We start from the raw sequence: 15,948 nt of genomic DNA, 5'->3' as shown, positions 1-15,948 counted from the left end.
GAAGGAAAACAGCAGTGGATCCACATTCTGCTGACCATACCAGGACTCAAAACCTATCCACAGCCTAGAATAGGCCAAGGAAGTAGCAGGATGACGAGCCTGAAGGAGGGTTGCAATAACTGGCTCCGAATACCCCTTCAGCTGCAATTGCCACCTCTCAAAAGCCAGGCCGCGAGACAGAAGCAATCCGCCCAATCCGAAAATATGGGACCTTCACGTAGCAGACCTTGCAAATGAGCCAGCCACAACGGACTGTCCACTGCCAGATGCACCAGATCAGCGAACCATGGACACCGTAGTCACCAGAACCACAGACCCTGGATGCGCTGCTATTCGTCAGAGTACTCGTAAAATGAGTGGCCAGGGTGGAAAAACGTACAGGAGAATTCCTGTCGGCTATGGCATACTGGAGCATAGAGGCCCACAGCTCCGGCCCCTCACTGATGACTAAAAAACCTTTCCATCTTGGCAATGGCTCGTGTCACCATAAGATCCAGCTGAGGAGTCCCCCAACAGGCACAAATGTGATTCCAGGCTTCCGGAAAGAGTTCCCACTCCCCTGGATCCAACTGCTGCCAGCTGAAATAATCCACCTGAACATTGCCCACTCTTGCGACGTGAGAGACTGTGATGCCCCCAAGATTAAGCTCCGTCCACACAAAAAAAGCTGCGCCTCGTGGTACTCTTGGTTCCCTCCTGGCGATTGATGTATGCCACTTTGGGCGCATATGAGTGAACACCCAAGCCGCAAGCCAAAAGTGATTCACTCAATCTGAGAAAATAGGACCATGCCTTAACAGCTCCTGCAAATGAGTCCATTTCGGGGACCAGTCAATTGCACGCTGAAACAGATCCATGAACCACAGATGACATGGCCTCTCCGGCACCACCAGTACCACCTGGCCTGAATGCCTCTCGATGCGCCTAAACACTCAACCTATTTACAGTCACAGAGGGAACACATACAGCAGGATCCTTGTCAGCCATGGAAGAACCCGAGCGTCTATGCCCTCAGCATGAACTATCACCTGCATCTCAACCCGCTCAGAAGCCCACTTCCCCTTACCCCAACGAGACTGGGAACGATGTCGGTACTGTGCACCGACCAAGGAGACCAGAGATAGTCTTACCGAAAACCCCTCTGTTTCTGAATAGAGGGGTAAATCTTCTGGGGTTTTTTTTTTGTTTTTTAAACTTACCTGTGCTCAGCGCTTACCAGTTGAGTACAGAGACCGTCTCTGGCTCCCGGGGGGGGGGGGGGGGGGGGGGGGGGGGGGGGGGGGAGAGAGGGCTTTGGCCGTCACCGCTGCGCTCGACTTCCTGCACCTGTTGCCTTTCAGGTGCTTAGCTGCCAAGTCCACGCCAGGAGCCACCTCCCGGTCCAAGGCACACCTCTGAGGGATCTCTGAAATCGCCTTAGGAATTCTCAACTGGGGAGGGACCTTTAGGTATCGCAGGAGAGCGGGGCTCAATTTTTTTCTCCAATTTAAAATGTAGAATTTCTCCTTCCAAAACGTCCACCACCTGCTGAAGACTGAGAAATACCGAAGGGCTGAGGTCACTGCAGGGGTCAGCTTTGAAATCTGACCATCTCCATCTGCTGGCAGGGAGCATAACCCCTTTGGTGCTGAGTCCATCTGGCTACACACGTGGAAATTTGCACTTGATTTTGTACTTTTGTATCCTTTCTGCCATCATAGGCATTTAACCTTCTCTCAAGTCAAATCATGCTTCCAGGTACTCTATTTGGATGGGTTCCAGCTTGCTCTTGGCAAAATTCACTACCCAGTCTAACTCCTTTAACAGCTGTACCATCCTGCTGGTTGCTTTTATCATGGGATGCTTGCCTACCATCTGCTGGAGACAGAAAATACTCATAGGCTGAGGTCAGCACGGGATCCTATCAAGAAGTGATGTCCGAAAACTTCTCATTTTCTGTCTCCTTCTGCTGGTAGGGAAGCATAAACTGGACTGGTCTGGCAGGTGAAGAGAAGCCAGTTGCAAAAAAAATAAAAGGGAAATAAAGAGAAGACAGGAAGCTCAGTGGCTAACATTCTATTGTTTATTACTAAATGGACTAAACAAAAAAACATTTTTGAAATATGCAAATCTTAATAGTCTTACCTGCTAAAATTTCCTTAGTTTCTGAGTGCACAGCAAGGAGAGCATCACACACCCCATCTGTCATAAGCCCCAATCCATGCAGCAAAAACTTCACATCCCACTGGTCCATTACATTTCCATCACCCTCCCCAGGGACGTAGATCTCAACCCCACGGTTCCGCATGGCTCGAGAGATTTCTCCATGGAGAGGATCCATCGAGAGAAAGAGCCTGATAGGTAAGAAACAAGTTGAAAATTAACTTTCAACCAAAAAAAAAACCAAAACGCTATTCTGTAGCATGCCAGCCTATGTTTCAGAGAGTGTACCATAAAATCTGCTACCAAGAGTCACATCAAGCTTCTCTTTCCATGCACAATGGTTAACTACTCTGTGCTCTACAGAACTTACATCATATGAAAACTGCATTGTGCATTCAGGAACCTGTGCTTCACCTCTAAATGCATTGCTGCAACGAACTGATGCACTCAGAGGACAAGTTTCATGTGAAAAGAAGAATCTGGAAATCACTGAAAGGCAATAGAGGCGACTTTCTATATAATTCAGCCCCCCGAATAATTGCTTAACTTGCAAAACAGATTCAATTTTTCATTACACATTTTTAGGGCTGGAACAGGCCAGAAGTAATAGGTCAAAGCTAAAGCAAAGCCTACCAGCACCTTGGGGATCGGGAACACACGTTCACCAGACCAGTTTTACCATTTCTCAGATGTTCAGTTAAGAACCAAAACTCCAAGTCAATTCCCAGTCTGTGATATGTGAATGATGCACACCTGAAATTTGGATGAGGAACCACAGTCGGGATGGAGCCATCTATTACACCACGCTCACTCATGATCAAGGAGCCCCCGGGCTCCAGCAAAGCATTCAGGCGGTCCAGTACAGAAGAACTGTGAATGGGGGGAAAAAGGGAATATTTAGTTTAATTTACCACACTTCATATCATGCCCTATTGTGATGTCACCTATGAAAAATCTCAATTTCAAGGCTTGAAGTTCTGAGGCAGCTTTAGGGTAGATTCTGCAGCAAAACATTTGTGGTTAAGGCATAACCATATGAAAAAAAAAATTAACATTTATAGTTCGCTTATTTTTGTATTGTGATCTGCTGAGCTAAGCAGATCACAATATAAAAACATGTCAAATGGAAAATCATTGTAAAAATAAGAGCTGATAAATGTCCTGGAAAAACTAAAGCGTTCACTCCAAATTAAATGTGCAGTTTATTAGAGTGAACAATTTAGTTTTTCCAAGAAGACAATTACATTTACCATGCTCTCTTATTTTTCCATTGCTACCACTTAAGTGCGGATAAATCACACTCATTTCTCCTCGGCTTTGCATTTGAAATGGAATATCATTTCATATGAAATAAACCATTGCTTTAGCAATTCAGACTTTAAAAATTGTATTAGCTACTCATTGAATCCCCTTTAAATATTGTCTATACAGTGGTAGTAGGGTAACGCCACTTAATGCACTATTTATATGCAAAATCCTAACAAAAGCTGACTGTAGTCTTGACCAATCCATTTTCAATGTTAAACACTATTTTTGCTGCACACATACATACAGTGAAATTTGGTCTTACCTGATAATTTCCTTTTGAGTCCAGTCAGACCAGTCCAGATGCATGGGTTGAGTTCCCCAGCCAGCAGATGGAGACAGAACAAAAGGCTCACTGACCTAATACCTTTTAAGGTCCCATGCTGCCTTCAACGGCTCAAAATGGAGGCCCACAAAGCACCCGCAAGACTAAATTTAAACTACACACTAATCTATGCACTGGCAGCCGCAGATGCTCGATCTCCTTCAAAAACCTATCATCCAGATGTGAGGCCAAAAACCTTTTCCCTGGAGTATACCTCTGAGACACCCCAAGGCTGCCACCTGTTCCCACAAGGAGTTGAAAACTAAGCCCTTGAAAATCACGGGCTCAGAGTATCCTTTTTGTCGCAAGCGCCTGTTCTCAAAAGTCAAGTCGCAAGACAAAAGTGATTCACCTGATCTGAGAAAATAGGACCTTGCCTTAACAGCTCCTGCAGATGAGTCCATCCCGGGGACCAGTCAATTGCGCGCTGAAACAAATCCAAGAACCACAGATGATGTGGCCTCTCCAGCACCACCAGTACCACCTGGCCCGTATGCCTCAATGCGCCTAAACACTCGACCTATTAATGGTCACGGAGGGAACACGTACAGCAGGATCCTTGTCAGCCATGGAAGAACTCTAGCATCTATGCGCCCTCAGCTGTGACCTATCATCTGCAGCTGAAGAAACTTGCTCCTTGACACTATCAGATCCAGACGGGGACTGCCTCAATGAAACTGGATAAGCACAAAGGCCTCCTTCGACAGCTCCCATTCTCTCAGGTCTAACTGTTGCCTGCTGAGATAGTCCGCTTGCAGTGTCCACTCCCACAACATGTGAAGTGGCTATCCCCTTCAAATGTCGCTCTGCCCAGGGAGCAATGTCCTGGGCTCCTTGGGCAACCTCGCGACTCTTCATTCCCCCTTGCTGATTGATATAAGCCACTGGTGTTGTATTGTCCAGAAACACTGACCATTTGACCTCGGACTTGTGGAAAGAATTCCACCAATGCTCTGCACACTGCCTCGTTTCTAAGCGACTGATAGACAAGGATGCTTCCACTGATGACCACAGTCCTCATACCATCCGTTCTTGATAGATTTCCCCAAGCTTTCCCTTGCTGGGAAACCACTCTTGGTGCCATTTTGTCTCCACACGGCCGGGCTTACTGTAGAAGAATAAAAGCCACATGATTGCAGCACACGTGAGAGGATGGGACACAGCCCAATGCAGCCTCCGGCTCCTTGAGTGGCCCAAAGCTTTCCCTTACTGGGAAATCCCTCTCTTAGCCATCTTGTCTCCATGCAGCCGGGTCTGCTGCAAAGGTACAGAAACCGTGTGATTGTGGTACAGGGGAAAGGAGGGGAACACGTTCCAACACAGCCTCTGGCTCCCCGAGCAGCCCAAAGCTGTGAACAAAGGAATTACACCGATCCCTTCCCCAGCCCGGACTGCCCCAATGATCAAACCAGCAAACAAAGGAATACTTTGCCTACTGCTGGCAACAGAAGGAGCCTTCAGGGGATAAGAAGGAACCAGGACTGCTGGCTCTGCTGCGGGCTAAAGCTGATCAGGGATTCCCAACCCCTCAATCACCTGGCTCAACCTGAGGGATGGCCCACGAAGGAGCCTAACACCTCAGGGAGTGTCTTCTAACTTCTCTTCTTCTGTCTCTTCTTTCCTTCTTTTTTCTTAACTGCAGGTTTGCACCCCTACCATCTGCTGGAGACAGAGAACTACTCAATACTGAGAGACTGCAAGTGGCACTCAGTTATGTAGCAGAGTCTCAAAGTTTTTCGTTTTCTGCCTCCATCTGCTGATAGGGATGCAAAACTCACTTGTCTGGACTGATCTGGGGTATGAACAGGAACTAGAATAGTAGCAATTTGGGAGGATTCTGGACTAGTCTAGCTGGTCTTGAGGAAAGGAAATTATTAGCAAGATCATATTCTCTTGTCTCATCATCCACCCAGACCAGTACACACGCATGGGACATACCCAAGCAACTTCTCAGCTGGGTGGGAAATGCCAACTCTGCTTGCAAGATGGCCAAACCAAAGGAAGCCTCCCCTTTAACTTGGATCTCCAAACAATAGTGGTTTGCAAAAGAATTCAGAGAAGACCACATCACCACCGTGCAAATCTCAGATGGCAAGACCAAATGAAGCTCCGCCCACAATGTAGAATGCACGCTGGTAGAATGAGTTCACATGTCTAAGCAGGAGAAGACCCTGTCCACATAGGAAGCACCAATAGTCTCCTTAATCCAATTAGCTATTGATGCTTCAAAGACCACCTCTTTTCCTAGGACCACTAAACAAAATGAAGATAAAGTATGATCAGACTTCCTGGAAGTGTCAGTCACTTAAGTAACAACAAAATTCTTCTGACATCTATAAAATTTAACTGCTGAAACTTTTGTATACCTTTTTCTTAAAGGATGGTGATCAGACTGCCTGATTAGGGTGACCACTGTGCCTACCTTCAGGAAAACAGAAGGCACCATGTGGATGGAAAACACCCCCTTCGAAAAAGTTGTGGAATTTTCTTAGGTCAAGCCAATTTGACTTGGTTTGGCCTATATGGTTTAATTGTGCTTTGTCTGCTGGGATATAATATAGGTTCAATTGGGTAATGTTTTCTATGCTGAAATATTGGGTAAGCTTGACTGCTTAAAGCCTAAAGATCTGCAGAAGGTTGAGCTGTTCTGCGAAAGGTGACAAACCACATCAAAGAAGAATGCTAGGGCTTATACAGATGCTTTTGCAAGCTGCTCTTCTACAGAAAGACACCTTGTGGTTTTACTCGCTTAAAGTAGATGGAACAAATTAGAAAGTCAGATGTTACTTTCACTGAAGTTTACCATAATGTGGGTTTGGTTTAATGTCATAGGAATAACTGAACTTTAATATAAGAGCTAAAATAGATTATTGCTCCAATCTAGTAAGCGAAAGGATATTTTTAAATATGGAAGACAGCCTAGATCAAAGGGTCAGATGTAAACAAGTATGAACATCTGTTGTCACAAGCGCATTAGTAAACTAGTGACCTTTTACTAGCATTTTTGACACCCCCTGCTCTTTAGCTTCACAGATGGGCTTAAAGATCTGTGGTTAAAATGAACTGTGCCCACTATCCAGTTTGTGGAATTCACACCTGGGATGCACGTGACTGCTAATGTTTTAGTATGCATTACAATGATCTCAGAATTGTATAAAAGACCTGACTAACTAGAAGGCAGAATGACATTAGGTCTTCTACACGTGCTTTACCATATTTACTGAGTGATTCTTTTATCTTTAAGAAAAATTGCTTTGGGTCTAAAAATTCTTACCACCAAGTCAAGAAATGCTTTCTGCCTGAATTTCAGAAATACGTCTTGCCTAACAGATCACAACCATGGACATGGCTTTCCAAGAGAGATGTCTAAGGGAAGCCTTCTTCAGAGACTCAAACTTGATTCCTGTTAAGGAACCTAAGAACCAAGTTCAGATCTCAAGTCAGAACAATAGCTCGAATGAACAAGTATGTGTAAACACTTAGAAAGTGGGAAATATCTGGATAAGCCAACAACAGTCTACCTTGGAATCGACCATGAAAACAAGCAATCGCCACTACCTATACTTTCAAAGAACCTAGAAGCAAGCCCTTACGCAAATCATCCTGCAGAAATTTCCAACAAAGAGAAAAGAAGCCCTCCCAAGTAAAAATCCTTATCTGAACACCAATCTTCAAAAATTCTCTATATCTTCATATATGCCAACGTAGTAAAGGTTTCCCTAGCTCTCACAAGAGTATTCACAACTGCCTAGGAATAACCAGTGAACCAAAGGACCCTGCAACAACCATTTAGATTGTGGAAACCGTAGAGGACTCCCCACCAATGTGTGCACTAGATCCGCATACCAGGATAATTTGGCCAAACCAGACCTACCAGGATCACCAGACCTCAGACTCAAAATTCTCTGCAATAACCTATCAAGAGCTAAGGGGGAAATACATATTGAAACTCCTCCACCAGCATTGTTGAATAAGGACATATACCCTCAATGACCTGAATGACTTCCATCAAATTAAGGTGGTGGACACCTGGGCATTTTTGCAGGAGACCATCAGATCCATCTCAGACTCTTCCTATTTTTCCACTATCAACAAAAATGCCACCTTTGCAAGGGACCAATCCCCTGGGGTCGAAGGCATTTCAGCTGAGGAAATCCACTGGCACATTTTCTACTCCCACTATGAGAAAGGCGAAGAGAGCTTTCAGATGCCTCTCCACCCACTGCATCAGAGGAACTTGCTGAGCCACCTGCCAGCTCTTGGTTCCCCCTTGTTGAATTATATAAGACACCACTATCGCATTGCTGGATAATATCTGAACTGCTTGACCTTCCAGAAGCCAGGCAAAATGCAAGAGTGACAACCTGATTGCTCTGATCTGCAAATTGATCCACCACCTGGGCTTTTGAGGCAACTAGGTTTTCAGAGCCATCTGGTCCTGGCAATGCGCTTCCCAACCAAGTAGACTAGCATCAGTGGTCAACATGACCCACATCAGAGATTCCAAGTCCATGCCTTTCTCCAGATTCTTGGACACTAGTCACCAAGCTAAACTGTGTCTGGCTTTTTCTGGCAATACCAGCCTCTTGGCATAAAGCAAGACTGACAGTGAGGCCCTCTTCAAGGGCTTCATGTGAGCCCTTGCCCATGGAACCAATTCCAATGTTGCTGCCATTGAGCCTCAAAACCTTGAGATATCTGAGATTTGCAAACTTAAATCTCTAACACTTCCAAATCCTTTCCTTCATCAGATAAACCCCATGGATCTTCATGTCAAACAACGCACCCAGATATTCCAGAGACTGGGATGGGACTAGCTTGCTTTTCTGAAAAATAGACCAAATGTCCCAGTTTCTGAAGCATCTGAATCACTCTGGCAGTCACAGGTTTGCCTTTTTTTTCTGACTTTGTTTGTATCAACCAAACATCCAGATATGGGTGAACCAGAATGCTTTCTGACAAAGGGCCACTGCCACTATTATTATCACTTTGGTAAAGGTTCTCAGAGTTGTGGCAAGACCAAAGGGAAGAGCCAAAACTGAAAGTGCTGAACAGGGCTGCAAACCAAAAGAACTTATGATGCTCCTCCCTTATCGTGATATGAAGGTGCATGGTGGACAAATTCAGGTATCAGGAACTCCTCTTACCTAACTGCAACTATTACAGATTTTAAAGTTTTCATCACGAAGTAACCTTCAGAGCCCTGTTCACATACTTAAGATCCAAAGTGGGACGAAAGCAACTCTCCTTTTTTTGAGATTACAAAATAGATTATCTTCCAAGACTTCCTTGCAACTCAGGAACAGGGACCATCGCCCACAAGAGATGAAGCCAATCTAGGGTACTCTGGAACACCTCCTTTTGAATGAATCGACAAGGAGAAAAAACGCATTTAAAATAGGACAGGAATTTTGAGATAACCGTCCCTGACCACCTCCAGAACCCATCAATCTGAACTAATTTAGAAGCATCTCTGGAAGAAGGCTGATAAGCGTTGTCCTATTTCCTGCACTGGAGCGTGGGTCACCACACCTTCATTGATAACTCAGAGCACTTGTTGCAGAGTCAGTATGGTCTTTAAAGCCTCTTTTGTTAGGATTGTAAGGGCTGAAACCTAATATAGGGCCTGGGATGTTTGCCATCCAATGGTTTACCCGCTCTTTTGCACCTGGTGTCACAACAACAGTTACTAACAGGCACAATGACCCCTTTGGCAATCCTTCAGCAATCTAGAAGCCTTAGACTCCCCCACGGCATTTGCAAACTTCAAGTTGTCTCCAAAAAAAACTTTTAAAAGGAGATTTCACAGAGTCTAAGAAATAACACTAGCCGACCGTTGTGAAGTAACTACAGGAGTCTGGCTGCCACCATGGAAGCCATTCTTCTGGCCAAAGACCAAACAAAATCATAAAAAGCATGTTAAAAACACTGCCCCAGGCTCCATCTGGGCCACCTCCAAAAGAACAGCATTGATCTCTTCCAAGGAGCTCTCTTGGGTATGTTGTGTTAAGCAAAGCCTGGCACTAACAATTATCCCACTGCAAACTGCTGCCTGGAGAACCAGACCAGCGGCAAAGGCACGTTTGAGAGTGCCTCAATCCTCCTATCTTGGGCATCCTGTAGAGAAGCTCCTCCCTCTATAGGGACTGTGGTTCTGCTAGTAACCATGCAGATCACTGCATCTACTTTAGGTATCTTCAGTTTCTCATTTTCCTTCTCACTAAAGAAAGCTGTGGATCTTTTTTTCTCCAAGGACAAACAGGATGGTAGTCTTCACACATGGGTGACATCAGATGGAGTCTGGCATAGAAAACTTTTGTCAAAGTTTCTAGAAACACTAAGCGTGCCCAGTATGCCGCTACTGACGCATCCATGCGGGGTCCCCTCTTCAGTCTCTTCCTTTCCGCGAAACTTTCGCCTCACGGTCATGGAGATCAGGCTTTTTTTCCTGCAGTTTTTCATCGACAGCCTTGCACACCCCGTCCAACCCCAGCCCCACTGCAGAACCTCATCATGGGGTTTGACTGTTGGCCAGGAAGCGTGAGTCAGCCTCCTCTGCGTGGTGGTGACTCCCCTGTGGGGGGATGCAGACTGTAGTTATTCGCAGACCAATGGACTTTGATTACATCGGACTTCTAGAGTCCCATCCATCGTGCGCCAGGGATTCAGGTTGCATTTCCGAGTTCCACCCCGTTCACCACAGTGTCCTCAGTGGAAAGCAGTAGGGAGCTTGCAGATATTTCAGGTAGAGTTCTCCACTCTTGTAATGGCTCAGGAAGTTGAATCAGTTCCACCCAGCCAGCAGGACGAAGGGTTCTACTCCAGGAATTTCCTGATTCCCAAGAAAACTGGTGGCCTTTGGCCCATTCTGGACCTGTGGGCGTTGAATTGGTTTCTAGTCAGAGAAAAGTTCAAAATTTTCTCCTTGGGCACCTTGATTCCCCTCAGGGCAGAAGATTGGCTCTGGTCCCTTGATCTCAAGGACATGTATGCCCATATCCTCATTACTCAGGCAGATCGCTGGTACCTGTGATTCCTGGTAGATGGGGAGCACTATCCGTACCAAGTGCTGCCCTCTGTCCTTGTGTCCGCGCCCCACGTTTTCACCAAGTGCCTTGTGGTGGTTGCAGCCTATCTTCGGAGGCAAGGGGGGTTCATGTTTTCCCTTACCTCGATGACTGGCTTATCAAGAGCGACTCCAGAAAGGGAGAGCAGAATGCCCTGCGAATCACGATCAGAGTCTTGGAAAAACTGGGTTTTCTGATCAACTGTCCAAAATCCTATCTCCAGTCATCCTTACAACTGGACTTTATTGGGGCCCAGCTGGACACTGTCCAGACAAAGGCTATTCTACCTTGAGGCAGGGCGGAGACCCTCGTGGCTCTAGCAGTCTCCAGCTGCTCCCACGTCTCAGCACACCAGTTTCTCCGATTACTAGGTCACATGGCAGTGACAGTGAAAGTCACGCCATTTGCTCAGCGGATGTTATGCTCCTAGTGGTGTCAAGCTATCCGGGACCTTCGGGCTTGTATCCTAATCACCATGCTCCTTCGGCAATCCCTTGTATGGTGGGCAACCCCATCAAATCTGGAGCAGGAGATGTCCTTCTGGAGCCCGCAGCCCTAGATTGTCTTCACTATGGATGCATCCCATATGGATTGAGGAGCCCATATTGCAGTTCTCCACACCCAGGGTCTTAGATGCTTGCAGGAGTCGCAGTCCCAGATCAACTTTCTGGAATTTTGGGCGATCCGGTATGCTCTACAGGTATTCAGAGAGCAACTTCTCAACAAGGTGATCCTTTTTCAGACCAACAATGGTCATGGGCCATTGAGAACAGCATTCTCCTCAGAGCGGTGTACCTCCTTGGAATGGACAATGTCCTTGCGGACTTCTTGAGGTGAACCTTCCGACCTCACGAGTGGTCCCTCAATCAAGAGGTAGCGTACCGCATCTTTCGCTTGCGAGGGACCCCGGACATAGACCTCTTTGCTTACCTAGATAACAGGAAGGTGGATTACTTCTGCTCCTAGGATGGATGCGCAGAGGTGGTGGATGCCTTTTAAATTCACTGGGGCACCAGGCTGCTATACACAACCTCCCCTTCCGCTTACCTCAAAAAACGTTCCAAAAGCTCCAACAGGACAGAGGTACCATGATCCCGATCACACCCTTTTGGCCTCGCCAGGTCTGGCTCCCGCTTCTACGGGAGCTGGCCTCGCACCCCCAATCCAGTTGGGGGCTGCTCCTAATCTCTCAGGTTCAGGACAGGCTCTGCCACCCCAACCTCCGAGCCCTGTCCCTCTCATGGCTTGGATGTTGACTGGGTGACTGTACAGGCTCTGGGCCTTTTGGAAGGCTTATCACAAAGACCTGGTGGAGTTCAGAAAACCTTCCATGAGAAAATCTTACAATCTTAAGTGGAAGCTCTTTTCGACTTGGTGTATGAAGCACAGTCTGGAACCCTTCTCTTGTTCCCCACCAAAGCTTTTGGACTGTTGTACCTCTAAGTCTGGTCCTGCAGATCACATCAGTGAGGGTTCACTTTAGTGCCATTGGGACATACCGTCAGGGTAGGTATGGTGCCTCCATTTCCGCCCATTCGCTTGTGGGGCAGTTCATGCAGGGCTTGGTACAACTTAAGCCCCCCACCCGGCCGCCACAGTCTCCTGGATCCTCAACGTCATGTCTCAGCTCATGAAGGCTCTGTTTGAGCCACTATGACCTGAAGTACCTATCCTGGAAGGTCATATTCTTGGTTGTCTTCAACGTGCAGGGTGAGTGAGCTACAAGCTCTGGTGTCATACCCCCCCTTACATGAAATTATGTCATAAGGTGGTTCTGCATACGCACCCAAAGTTCCTTCCAAAGGTGGTCACAGAGTTCCATCTCAATCAATTCATTGTGTTCCCGTCCTTTTTTCCAAGTCAGCATGCTCACCAGGTTAAGCGGGCTCTGCATACTCTGGATTGTAAAAGGGCTCTGGCTTTTTACTTGGAACGGCTGGCGCCTCACCATTTATCCACTCAGTTTTGTCTCCTTCGACAAAATTAGATTGGGGGTTGCGATATCCAGACAGATCTTATCCTATTGGCTTGCGGACTGTATTTCCTTCTGCTATGCTCAAGCTGGCTTACAGTTTGAGGGCCACGACAAGGCTCACTATGTGTGGGCTATGTCAGTTTTGGTGGTTCGATTTGCAGAGCGGAGACCTGGAGCTCTCTCCACACATTCCCCTCACATTATTGCCTAGATAAGGATGGCCATCACCCCACCTCATAACAACATTTATTTATTTATTTGAAAACTTTTTTTATACCTATATTCGTGGGGACATCATTTCGGTTTACATCATAACTAAAGAGAGGAAAATACAATGAACAGGAGGGGGCTCACATAGGAACAAGTAGACAACAATGAATTGAGAGGAACATCAAGGGGCTGCTCAAGCGAGCTGTTAAAAATAACATGATAGGGTGGCAACTGTGCCCATAAAAAAAAAAACAACACACAACTTTGTACAAGGTTCAGTAAGAACTAGTAAGGAGGCAAGGGGGGGGGGGGTCAAAGATTATGGGTGATGAATGTGTAATGTGTAATGAAGTTTAAAGTATGGCAATAACATTTGATTAAAAGGGTATAGGCACCAGGAAGAAATTGGGGGTTGAGCACATTTAAGTCCTGGGTAACTGATCTCTAATGGAGACAGATTACTGGCAGGCTGAGTGCAGCACAGGATCTTATAAGGGGCGACATCAGTGAGCCTTTTGTTCTCTGTTACCATCTGCTGGTTGGGGAGCAAAACCCACACATCTAGACTAGTCTGGATGGATGAATGAGGAGGAATAAGAAGCATTTAACTTTAAATTCTATTATTTGTTCACTTATGTCCTTTGAGTGAGTAAGTGCACCAATACTCACAAACCCTAATTATTTCATAGAGGACAAAAGGATTTTTGTACCTTGCTAAGAGGATCATGACTGGTCTAAATGTTTAGTGTGCTTCTATCAGCTAAACTAACCTGAAGCAGTCTCCAAGAATACAGAGTTTTTCTCCAAAAGAAATCTGGTTTCTAAATCATTTTAAAGCTATGTATTCCCTCTTCTCCCAATTATAATTTAAAAATAGTTTTAATACCAGCCAGCAGATTCTGTGGCTCTAGAATTATAGGGACTTATCACCTATTCAAGGTTCACAATTCAAGCCTTGAAATGACCCACCTCTTCTATTTGCCCACACATTTTGCAAAGCCTTCTACTTACCTACAAAAGTTAACATTGTCCATCAGAAGCCAGTCTCCGGTCTGCAAGGCCTGAACCAGCATCCCATCCACCCATTCAAAAGCACCATGGCTGCAACCTTCCACTGACTGCAACAGCTGCTGCTTGAAGCAATGAAAGTCTTTCACCAAGCTGGAACACTCTGAAGTCACAAGTTGGAACATGCTTTAGAAATAAACCAGCTTACCTAAGTTAGTTCTGGAGCAAGCAAGACTAACAAAAACATACTTCACATAGCAAAGGTATTATGAAGAAAATGAATCGGCATAGCAACTTCTCTCCAGACACCTGCGTATAATGACTGAGTTATTAAACTATTTCGTTCTGTAGCTTATAACCAGGTATCTGTCATGAGTTCAAAGCAATCTACTAGATAAATGAAGCTTGACCGACATGCCGCAAATGTGCAGTCGAGAGCAACTCTACCGCGCATGTGCGGGCAGCACGTCGGTCAGAGCTTGCCAGTAACCAAAATGGTGCGGCGAGGAGCACGAGCAGTAACGGCGGCAGCGAGCAGTAGCTGTGGCGGCACGCACGAGGGAGGGAGGGACCTCCCCCGGAGATCTTCCGTCTGCGCCATCAGAAGGGGTTGTGAATGAGGGGAGGGAGGAGAGAGTGACTGAGGGGAGGGGGGAGGGGAGAGTGACTGGGAGAGGGGAGGAGGGAGGAGAGAGTGACTGGGAGGAGAGAGTGACTGAGGGGAGGGAGGAGAGAGGAGAGAGTGACTGAGGGGAGGGAGGACAGAGTGACTGAGGGGAGGGAGGACAGAGTGACTGATGGGAGGGAGGACAGAGTGACTGATGGGAGGGAGGACAGAGTGACTGATGGGAGGGGGAGGGGAGGAGAGAGTGACTGAGGGGAGGGGGAGAGGAGTGAGGAGAGAGTGACTGAGGGGGAGGGGGGAGAGTGACTGAAGGGGGAGGGGAGAGGGAGAATGAGGGATAAGGAAATGGACTGAAAAAAAAAGGTTAATGTAGCCCGTTGTTACGGGCTTAACGGCTAGTACTACCATAAAAAAACCAGGCACAGGAGAGATTTAACTACATGGAATTTAAGTATAGCACTGCTTTTAGAGATTCGAGTAAATGTTGACATAAGAATCACCTGACTCAACCGGTCTTAGTTTCCCCTACCACAGAATATACCACAGCACTGCTGCAGTTGCTCATTGATTTACTGCCTCCTCCTTTTGCCAATCTGATGCCAGCATACCACCACTCTGTGCATGTTGGCTCTCATTTTTGGCCCTCTAATATTCTGTGTGTTTATGTAAAATTTAAGATGGACTTGTTTATGACTAATTATTCTAGGACTTTCATATTTTTTTTTATGTACTCATATTAGTAATGCATAGGCATAAAAATTACTAAACAAATTTATGGTGAATTTACACATACCTAATAATCTTCTTTCCTTTAGTCCAGCCAGACCAGTCCAGGTGTATGGATTATGCATCCCAAGCAACAGATGGTGACAGACTAACAGCTTTGCTGACATCATCCTTTACAGAATCCAATGCTGATCTCAGCCCGCCAATATTCTATAACAAGCTAAACAACAATGCAGAAGAGGAGATAAGAGCCTGTGCCACCCTGTTTGTTCACATACCACATGGCCACTTGGTTGTCCGTCTGGATCAAGATGACCTTGTTGGACAGGCAGTCCTGGAATGCGTAGAGTGCATTCCGCATCACCCGGAATTCCAGGAAGTTTATCTGGTAGCTCGCTTTCGACCACACCCTTGTGTGTGGAGGCTGTTGACATGGGCCCCCCAGCCTAGGTTGGAGGCATCTGTGGTCAAGATCACCTGAGCAGCCAGGGGCTGAAAAGGAAGTCCCTTGCTCAAGTTGGATTCTCGTGCACACCAGGTGAGGGAGAGCTGGAGTTGTTCGGTT

General features: G+C 46.3%; 1 protein-coding gene across 2 annotated transcripts in view; it reads right to left on the bottom strand.

Annotated features, from left to right (window-relative positions):
* Positions 1-15,948, bottom strand: part of MDN1 (midasin AAA ATPase 1) — a 765,271-nt gene that overhangs the window by 395,907 nt on the left and 353,416 nt on the right. For both annotated transcript variants that reach the window (XM_029595415.1, XM_029595414.1), the window contains exons 44-46: positions 14,036-14,195; positions 2,896-3,012; positions 2,125-2,333 (exon numbers count right to left, since the gene is read on the bottom strand). In XM_029595415.1, the coding sequence (XP_029451275.1) occupies positions 2,125-2,333; positions 2,896-3,012; positions 14,036-14,195 (486 nt within the window). The remainder of the gene's footprint in view (positions 1-2,124; positions 2,334-2,895; positions 3,013-14,035; positions 14,196-15,948) is intronic.

Source organism: Rhinatrema bivittatum, chromosome 3, assembly GCF_901001135.1.
Source record: "Rhinatrema bivittatum chromosome 3, aRhiBiv1.1, whole genome shotgun sequence".
NCBI lineage: Eukaryota > Metazoa > Chordata > Amphibia > Gymnophiona > Rhinatrematidae > Rhinatrema > Rhinatrema bivittatum.
This window is presented reverse-complemented; position numbering and strand designations above follow the sequence as displayed.